We start from the raw sequence: 10,247 nt of genomic DNA on the forward strand, positions 1-10,247 counted from the left end.
TTTTTTGGCCTTATCTCATCATTTTGCAACCCAGTCTCATCCTAAAATGTGTAGTAGCTACATTTGTCCACATGGAAATGCGTGAGAGTTTTACAAAAACGCCCCCTAAACAAATGTAGCTACTACACATTTTAGGATGAGACTGGGTTGCATTTTGATGTCATTAACAAAAACTGTTTTTATTTACTTTCACAAAAAGCTTTGTTTATCACTGTACTGAAAGGTGAGCGATTAACAGTCCAATTTAAGTGGACATTTTAGGGAGGAAAATTACCTTTTATCTTTTTACTTTTGATCCACAGAAACCCTCAGATGAGGTTCAAGAGCAGCTTATCTGAGGCCAAATGTGCTGACGCATAAGGGAATTAGGAAGGGAAGGCATGAGGAAGGGATTCAAAAAATGCAGTTTGGTTTTACAGTCAGCTACAGACACACGTCATCTGATCCAACAGGTTTGGGTTCACTCATCTATTAAATAAAGTGTGATTCAATAAGACGAGGGCATTGGGTTTACCATTCGCTCATTTCTCCCTCTCCAGCCATGTATGGTTCTTCATACCTCAGTTATTTCACCATAAAGGTGGGAGTGTCAGAGTTGAACCCACGTCAAGCCGTGTTACTGGAACTGACCAGTGTACCTATTCCAAGAATTTTTTTTTCTGCAAACTTCCCATATTTGTCTCTATGGGGTAAAGTATTTCCACTTGCTTAATACTGTCAGAGGGAAATAATGCACTGTTATCTGATGGTATTGATCTGTTCTTTGAAAGTTTTAGGGCCCTCGGCTCCTTTCTGTATGTTAATCTCAAGTAACATAAAATGTGAGAGTAGATAGCAGGTCTTATAGGTCTAATATTTGGACAATTTTCTGAGGATTAAGATAATTTTCTCATTTTAATTGAAGTAGAAGGAAAATAAAAGTTTCCTAAAAAACACGTAAATGACGGTTAATCTAGCATTTAAGGCAATGGTCTGCAACCTTTAACACTTTAAAAGATATTCAGGCTGATCTCTTAATAAGAATAACCCAGTTGGAGCCACAAAATCTCACCCCTTAGAAATATAAGACAAAATAGTTTTTCTTTTTTTTTTCTGTTTTTTTGTAATTAAACAGTTTAGAACGTTTGACAGAGGCTACGACTTCCTTTCAAAATAAGACACCCTGTGCCATATTGGATCATTTCAATGCAGCAAGGTAACATAACATCAGCAGAAATATAATAAAATAAAATAAAATAAAACAACAATGCAGCTATTTGTTGGTGCGCCTCATCCATAAATTCATAAACCTAATGAATCATAATTAAATTAGAGCCAACTAAGTGACTGCAATATATTTTTTTCTCACTATAAACTGTACTTAAACGGCTGACATTTTTCTAAAACACAGTCCGTATGATTTCTGTTTGTAATTACTGATCTCAAACCCCTTTTCTGTTGTACTTGACGGTCAAAAGTGAGTCAAAAGGTTTAGGGTGACTGTGGTTAATTATGGAGCCGAACTGCTTGATGGATTCTTGGAGCATTATGGGTACTGTAGTCAAGATAAGCCCAGGGGTAAAATCTAAATTAAAGTTTGACTTATCTGACTGATATGTTTTGCTTTATTTACCTTATAGCCCCAAAAATATGTTACCTTTTAAAACATTTTGTATTTCTTCAACCACGATAGAGGAGTAAAGGCCCAACCTGTGTCTCCCCGGGTCACCAGGCTGGAGACCCCTGGTTTAAGGTATAAGAACTTGGAGGTGATATATGACAGTAATTACGAATGTTGAAAATACACCATAGATTTCAGCATAATCTATTTTGAAATGATAGAGACATAATCAGAAAGATCTCAGCATGACCAAAGATGTATCCTCCACTTTAAGGTTGAACTGATGAGCAGAAACATCTCCTACAGGAAGACTTCACACAGCTATTCAGTAACAACATGAAAGGTTACTTTGAAAAGGTTGCAAGAGTTAAAATAAAAAAAGTCTGAGACTAGTTGCAACTCATGCTGGTAGTAACCACAGTTTGTCATCTTAAAAAACTGATGATTGGTTTGTCTGAAGCATCCATCCATTTTCAGAAACCACTGAATCCCTTTCGGGGTCAGGGGGCTACCCTACCCAAGGTGGGGTACACCCCGAACAGGTCACCAATCTGTTGCTGGGCAGATTTCATCCAATGACTTGCCTTTTAGTTGTGTTTTTAGTTAAGGTCAAAGATTCAAAAATAAGCAATCCTTCATCTGTTGGCTAGACCCTAAAATGTATGGGTATAAGATGACTTTTTACATCCCTGCTCTTAATTTAGGACAGGGGAAGTGATCATAATAAAATGCAGTTTTACCCATAGTCAGAAAATTTGGATGTGTCTTTTTAAAAGCTGAAAAGAAACACAAAATGGAGTGAGACACACAAAAAAAGCACCACTCAAAAAATGTACAATGTTAAAAAAAGGGAAGAAAATAAAAATAAAGCTACATTTAAACTGGTTGACTTTCACTGACTTTTCAACTTTGAAAATGGGTTTTCTCATTTGTGTAAAATAATTTTCTATTTAATTCAGTTCTACATATTATTTTTTTTTATAATATATAGAAATACACATACTGTACACTTACTTTTTTATATATACATTTTGAACCCTTCTGAAGAGAAACATTTTTAAGAAATGTAATTCATCAATTGATTTTTTTATCATATATCATATACTATCCTTGTGCTTTGGAAAAAAAATTACATATCAAGGCTACATTTACAGCCAACTAACATTAAATGCATTATGACAGTGTACTGTAGATTTAATAAAATAATACTGACACCTTTGCACATTTATACAAAGTACATTTTTAATTGTTTGATATAAACATAAGTGTTTTTGGATTCTCAAATGCCCTGAAGAAATAAAAAGCAACTTTTTTCTAAATTCTTTTTATTTTTTTACTTTGCTGCTGTTACTATAAAGAGATATATATGTAAAAATGATCAATACTGACCCTTTTAAAGCAACAAATCTAACAAAAAAAATAAGCTTTACTGCAATTCTTTTAATTTTAGTGAGTCCTCGCCAAAAAAAGGGATTGTAAAAAGGAAAAGGGGACTGTTTTGTTATTGGACAGCGCGGTGATGACTCATGGAGGTGCTGCAAAGGGATCAGTGAGTTCAGAGCGATAGTTGCATTGGTTTTTTAACACATATTGTCTACTTTTTCATCTCAAAATAAATTCAAACGTGTTCAAGAAAACTGATTTAAATCAAACCATCACAATAAAGATGTGGGGCAAAAAGAATATAACAACTTTTTTCACGTATGTCCCCCAAAAAAACAAGATATAAAAAAAAGTAGAAGCTCCCTTTATCATGATGATAAAACATTCATTTGGAAGTTTTACTGCTTCCCATAAAACAAGCAGCTGCTTTTTGTCTGACTTAATGATTTGGAAATCAAGAATTCCTGATGAGGAAACAGAAAAATAGCTTTCACCACAAACTCATTCATAACAAAGAGTAAAAGTCTGACAAATGTTTTGTGGTTTTGTACATCCGACTGACCTGACTTTTTGCATAATTTCAAAACTAATTTAAAATGGTTTACAGTAATTCACTTTACTCACTGACAGTGACTCACTGCTTGCTTTGTGCATTAGGATGTGCCAGACTCCTATTTTTGATTACACATGCTGGTGATTTTGAAACATAACCGACACTTCTGACTTTTTGAACATGTAAGAGACACTTGGTCCCTGTTCAAGTTCTACACTAAACACAGACCCCTCTAAAGCCAGACGACAGATTAGTCTGGCAATATTTGTCGGATTTGGATCCAGAATATAAAAATAAAAAAATCTGTGGAAAAAAAAATCTGCATTTCCAGTGAGTCAGTGTGGTGTCATGGCATGCACTTTGAATCTTCTGACTTACCAGAATATGTTGAACCCAACATGGTCCTTCGTTGAGGCAGAGGGGGCAGTGGAGGAGGGGACCGTAGGAAGTAGAGGGAACTATTTAAACAAGGGGGTTCAAAAGAGAAACAACCTTTAAGGCTCTTACAGGAGGATCAGAGTCAGAACACTAACATTTGCAGGTAAAGAGCTATTTTTTTTATTGTTATATTTCATTATCATGACTAAATGTATTTTAAAGCCAATGTTTGCTTTCTCTTTTAGGATGTACATGCCTCTTGCACTTGTGTATGCATCTTTTTTGACACTCCCTGCATCCACGAGTCCTGCCACAAAAGGAAATGTAATCCAGATCCAGGTACACAACATTGTAAACCTCGCTCAGACAACTGTGGCCCACATTAGGAAACTAAGGATGCAGGTAACAATACTACAAAAACAACAAGTTGGGTTTTTTTCTGCCAACTTTTTGTTCTTTATCATCCCACATCTTTATTTGTCTCTCATCTTTACATAAAATGATAAAACCTTTATATTTATTCAGCCAAAAAACACTCAAAATTTGAACTTCTAGTTAAAATGAAAACTTAAAGCATCCTTTTAAGGCTGAACGACTACATAAGCCTCATCTCTTCTTTTTCAGCTGTTAATGGCTCCACCAATTGAGATCACCACTCCTCCAATAAAGGGACTTGCCAGCTTCAGCCATTACCTTAAACACTTGGATAATGAACTGCAGAGCCCTGACACTGATCTCCTCAGTCAGATCCAGGCAGACGTCTCCAGCCTGGATGGAAAAGTTCAGTCGCTCGGTTTGATGATGAACTGTCCCTTCCAGCCCAGACCCACAGCAGAGGTCAGCCGCTTTCTGTTTCCAGACATTCACCACTACTGGACCATAGCCAAGGTGGAGAACTACCTGGAAAGCCTCCACCTGAACAGAGACAAGCTTAAGGTCTGCTGAAAAAGCCATGACACCAAACCATGAAAAAATATATATATTTTTTTTATCATACCAGAGGTAAAGAAGTATTTTTACTTGATTACTTTTTGAAGTGGGTAATCTAGAAGCTTTTTATTTGCGGTTAAAGGGTACTGTGTACTACAACATGGCATCTGCAAAGGTTATTAAAAATGAAAAGATTTCTGCAGATGTGAAAAAAAGTAATTGCAAATGTTCAATAATAAGCCTAAATGTAAAACTATACTTTTAAAAAACAAAAATGTATTAATTGTTTCTTGAAAGAAAATCTTGCCTCTTTTTTTTTAAGGGGAATTTTTTTATGGAATTGCACAAACATATTGGAAAAAGTGCTTGTTTCTTTCATCTCTGCTGAAGATTGTTTGAGCAGTAATATCATTAACTGGTTACTTTTTTACTCATTTATCTTCAGATACACATTTTAGACATGATTTTAATTGATTTTTTTCATCAGTATACTTCAACTTCTTTTTGGCGGATTTAATTAACTTTGTCAAAGCAATTTGAGTTGGTCAATCTTCTATAGGAGAGTAAAAGTGAAGAAAACTGATGCTGAGGAGACATTTAAAGATGTGAGTTGTGATTTATGCCAGCAAATGGATGCATGGTGTGAATGTTTTGAGAAAGGTGTGAATTGCATGAGACTCCAGCTTGGTGTGAGACACCACAGAGCTGCTATTCCTTAAAGCAGGTCAGCGGCATTAGTCTACTTTTTAGGCCAGTAGGACATTTGACGGCCTGTTTCTTCAGAATATTTCCAGCTATGCTTTTATTTTGCAACCTGACAGCAATCAGTGCTCTTAAGACAAAAAAAATGATCAAAATAAAATAAAGTAAATGTTAGAAGACTACAATAGAAAAAGAGACAATATAGATTAAAAAAAAAGATTCTTCAAAGAGGCCTCAGCGTTAGCAGGGCTTGTTGGTTTTTGGGTCCCGCTCCTCAATACAAAGAGCACCATCTCCCAATTGGCCCGTTGTTTCATGGCTCACCAGAGCATAAACTGGTATATTCGTCTTTCACCACAGTGACAAGAGCTTTGCAGAGGCTGACCTGCTTTATTGCTGCCTGCTTTAGGCCTCACCCTCTTATGCCCACTTCAATAAACTGCAACAAAAACCTGATTCACTCGACTTTTACTGTAGATTCTGGTTTCCTTCCAGCCACTGAGCCTCTACTGCCAGCTTTTACGGCACTTTTCTTCCACATCTTTAATGGTCAGTGTGATAAAGTTAAAAAAAGAAAAAACGAAGCAAATGCATTTCGTTAAAATCCTTTTTTTAATTGTGCATATGATGAAGTACACACGTTGTTTGGATAAAGGAGTTAAATCCACATTTGGGATGCAAACATTTTACTTCTCATTTTGTGCTTTCTTCTTTAAAAATCCCAAAAGCGTACAAACCGCTTTCTGTCATGTTGCTACATAAAAACTGATCATGCTCAAATAAAGCAACAAGATGGTTTAAAAGATTTGCTGGAATTTTTTTTCTACTAATAAGAATCACATGTAAATGTTAAAGTGCAGGCAGTGATTTTTTTTTTTTTTTTTTTTTTAGATACAAACATGATTGTTTTAGATTTTAGTTTTAAGGGAGGAAGCAGGCAGAGAATTTAGGAAGTGCTGCAGAGTGGACAGGTACTCCTCTGGGTGGCATCGCAGGTGGGCTGCATGTTTAGACTCTTTCCACTTCTTGTTGTCCACGCTCACACCTCTCCGCTTCCACAAGTCCATCAGCTTCTCCAGGACTGCCGGGTTGCACATTGCATCATTTTCAGAGAAGAAGAAGAGGGCCGGAGAAGTGACGGGGCTTCTCTGGAAAACCAGGATGCTGTTCTCATAAAAGTCTGCCGTGTGGGTCTTGAAAATCCAGAAATAAAGCATGGCTGTGTTTTTTATGAAGCCCTCTAGGCGCGGCAGCAGAGTCTTACCCAGACCTGTAAGAAAGTTCGGAGAATTTTAACATGAATTGAATCAAGAGTCATTTAAGGTCATTGGGGCAGCTTGTCAAAACATAAAAAATAAATTTTAATTTATTTTGAAATGATTAATCTAATGAAGGGCAGAGACACTCAAACTAATGCTCAAGTAAATAAAGCTTCTTTAGAAATTAAGAAAATACTCATTTTACAAACGTATTCAAATATATATTTATATAAAATTATGCTTTATTTATTTATTGCTGTGATACTTTATTGTTCTAACGTTTGTTTGGCTATTGATAATATGTTTTTATTTGATTGATGTTTTTGCAATTTTAGCTGCCCATTTGATTAAAAAAAAGCACTTTTGCTATAATTGGCTAAAACTGATAATAGGGGTAACATAAAAAAAACAAAGAATGCATAATTCATCTGCACCCGCATGCCTATTTTATATTTCTAGAGTTTTTAGTTTGACTGTCTAGATTTTTTCACATTGGATTTAAAATACATTTTAGACCTCACAAGCAAAGAGAAATACATCTAGGGAAAAAACATATAAAATCCTGATTATTAGTATGAACAATAACATTTTTGATGGCTGTCAAACAAGCAAGAAAAAAAAGACGATTTAAAAGGCGACATGTTTGTTCTTTAGTTTAGGAAATCACAAAAAAGTGGATTTCAGAAGCATTTCTGAAACCCTCTGTTCTTTACTGTCTGCCTTAATTACAAACATTTCATAACAGTTTCTCAATAGCGTCTTGAAATGCTGATGAATTTATCACTTTGTTGGATTTTTTCGGAAATCCTTGACCCCTTTGGATGCCCTGTTGGGTTGCACTTGGCTGATTGTGATGACTTTTATAATGTGACACAAAACACAATGTCTGACATATTTTTAACTAAACATGCCTTTTAACAGGTTTCGTCGGTTGCAAATCATCTGTTTATCACCAAAGTCAAGCAGATGGCAGATGAGTGATGGGAAATAAAGGAACTTTTAATACAGATTAATTGTCATTTTATAAAGTAAGACTTTATGAATTTGCTTCTGCATCAAATTACCTTAGAAATTGTACCTAATAAAGTGGTCAACAATTACATTTCACCCTAAAAAGACAAAAAATGTCAAACATTAGACGTTGGTTTACAAAACAACTGTGTCCAAGTAATCCTCTACGTCTGACAAACTAGAACAGTAGGGCATTTTGCATTATTAAAACACTGAAACAAAAGTAACCAAACTGCAAATGGGGTTGTGTAATGGGTCACTTTCACTCACCTGTTGCCATGTGCTCAAGTGTTCCCACCACCAGACTGTCATAGATATGCCCTATCACCCTTTGTGCCAGTGCACTGTGTCTTTTGGGTTCCCGAGCAATGTGGGTGAGAACCTGGGTGAAAGTGTAGCCACCAATGGAGGAGGCATGGACCAGCACGTCCCTTCCAGAGAACGGGGGTTCTTCCAAAATATTCAAAACCTCCAACCCATAACTGAGGCCCCATCGAGGCCACAAGAAGTGCATCACATTGCTCTGAACCAGGAGGACATCCATGCCACGTTCCAAGTAGAGGTCACGATACTTAGCAACAGCCACTGGCTGAGCGCCGAGCCACGAGAAGAAGACGAGAAGCGGGCGAGAGTGGGAGGCAGAGTGGGATTGATTTAGGGTAGATATAGCTGTATCTGTTGGCGTTTCTGAAAGCAGTGAAGAGGAGGAATCGTCTGATGGAAGAAGATGTGGGGAATCTTTGGCAGAACATGGGCTCTGAGACCCAGCTGGTGTTATTGGAGTACAATAATAAGTGATGCCGTTGCAAATCCTTCTGGCTACATACTTGTCATCGCTGACTTGTTTAGATGACGTTTCATCAGTCTTGAAGAGACTAGAACAGAAAAAAAGTAACATTTCAAAATAAATCATTCGCATCCTGACAGAAAATACCACAGACGCTAAAAATCAAAACGCATGAAAATGATTTGTTGGATAAGAATATCTAAGCCTAAAAAAACAAGACTAATTTACGTTGGGATAAGTTAGTAAGTCATTTTTATCATTGCTGGCACACAACCCAAACAAAAAAGTGTTGCAAGGAAATAGTTTCATCCTAGCTTCATCGATTCATCAGGATGTATAACCTTCTGTCATGTGTACTTGGGTTTTCTAGGTTGTATTATAGATACAGAAACAGATTATGGGGTCTAGAAACATTTCAACAATCATATATGTTCAAGGATTTTACAATGCTTACTTTGAATATTAAGATTTTCAAGAGAAAATGATAACTTGGTTAGTAAGAACTGCAAAAAATACCTTCTTCCCCTAATTACTTGTGGTGTCCCACAGGGATCCATTTTAGGTCAACTTCTATTTAATCATTAATTAGATGCACACTAGATTGACTATTACATTTTGAGTTTTTATTTTAAAAAAATATTGCATACTGCATAGTTTACAGGTCCTTGCTGGTAACATTAGAGAAGATTGTCCTTTTGTCTCTGTATGTTAATAAACCGTTTGGAATCAGATGGGCAGCAGCAACAATTGTTACTATAAAAAACACATCTAATCTTTCTGGATGACTCGAACCACCCAGCTGACAGTACTGTTGACATTCCTTAGTCACATACCAATCTAAGAGACAGCAATACAGGTATTCCGATAAGATTTTGGTATAAAAAAAAAAGACCCCGCCTAAAAATGTTTACAGAATGTCCTTAAAGCCAGATTTTTATTTTTATTTTAGAAAATTTCAATAAAATAATATTTTTTTAGAGTTCTATATTCAACCTAAATATTTTGTGGCCTGTACTGTTTTTTTTCATGTTAATTGATGGCTCTAATTCTTAATTCTTTAGCTGACTATACAAACCTTATCATCAAAGTAAGCATATATTGTGTATTTTTGATGATGAATGTCATCAACTAACGTTACCAGTGAAAAGAAAGAAAATAGCTGCATCCTTGAACTGTGAGCATCCGCTGAAAGGATGAGGGATTATCACACTTTCCGGGAAAGCAGCTGATCTTTCAGGCGCCTTGGAGCTGTAGGCTCACTTATAAACTAGGCTTCCTGCAAGATGAGCTGCGTTTGAGCAGTTTCCCTGCATTCCTGCCGCGTCTGGGGGTGACTGCGCACCGCAACGGGCCTGCATGCTCGATACTCGCGCAGACAGGTTTCCGCAAAACGGCTCACGTCATTTTCAGAGCAACGTGTCAGTCATGTGTCCTTACCCGGTGGAGAGCGGCAGATTCCCCATGCTGACAGGCGGTAGGATGGTCTTGTTCCTTGGGGGAGAAAAATGAAACGGCTCCCGCTGTGGGTTCAGGTTTGCAGCGGTACCTGTTTGCTGCGGCAACTAGACAGTCCTGTATGAATCTATCCTCCTCTCTGCACCGGCATGGCCCCGCCCCCTTGCCACTTTCCATGTCGTTAGCGCG

General features: G+C 36.9%; 2 protein-coding genes across 3 annotated transcripts; one reads left to right on the forward strand and one right to left on the reverse strand.

Annotated features, from left to right (window-relative positions):
- The first annotated feature begins 2,659 nt into the window (after nucleotides 1-2,659).
- On the forward strand, nucleotides 2,660-6,351 carry lep-b (leptin-B). 2 transcript variants are annotated; one of them, NM_001160442.2, is made up of 3 exons: nucleotides 3,997-4,077; nucleotides 4,160-4,316; nucleotides 4,539-4,888. In NM_001160442.2, the coding sequence occupies exons 2-3, from the start codon at nucleotides 4,161-4,163 to the stop codon at nucleotides 4,857-4,859; spliced, it is 477 nt and encodes a 158-aa protein (NP_001153914.1). In that variant the 5' UTR covers nucleotides 3,997-4,077; nucleotide 4,160; the 3' UTR covers nucleotides 4,860-4,888. The 2 variants fall into 2 exon arrangements, with proteins under 2 accessions (XP_020569640.1, NP_001153914.1); XM_020713981.2 differs by having other exon boundaries at nucleotides 2,660-4,316; nucleotides 4,539-6,351.
- A 62-nt stretch (nucleotides 6,352-6,413) lies between these two features.
- Nucleotides 6,414-10,247, reverse strand: LOC101157175. The gene is made up of 3 exons (XM_004083171.4): nucleotides 10,041-10,247; nucleotides 8,087-8,691; nucleotides 6,414-6,816 (listed from the first exon to the last, which is right to left on the reverse strand). Exons 1-3 carry the CDS (start codon nucleotides 10,064-10,066, stop codon nucleotides 6,455-6,457), a joined length of 993 nt encoding a protein of 330 aa, XP_004083219.1. The 5' UTR covers nucleotides 10,067-10,247; the 3' UTR covers nucleotides 6,414-6,454.

This window comes from Oryzias latipes, chromosome 23 (genome assembly GCF_002234675.1).
Source record: "Oryzias latipes chromosome 23, ASM223467v1".
NCBI lineage: Eukaryota > Metazoa > Chordata > Actinopteri > Beloniformes > Adrianichthyidae > Oryzias > Oryzias latipes.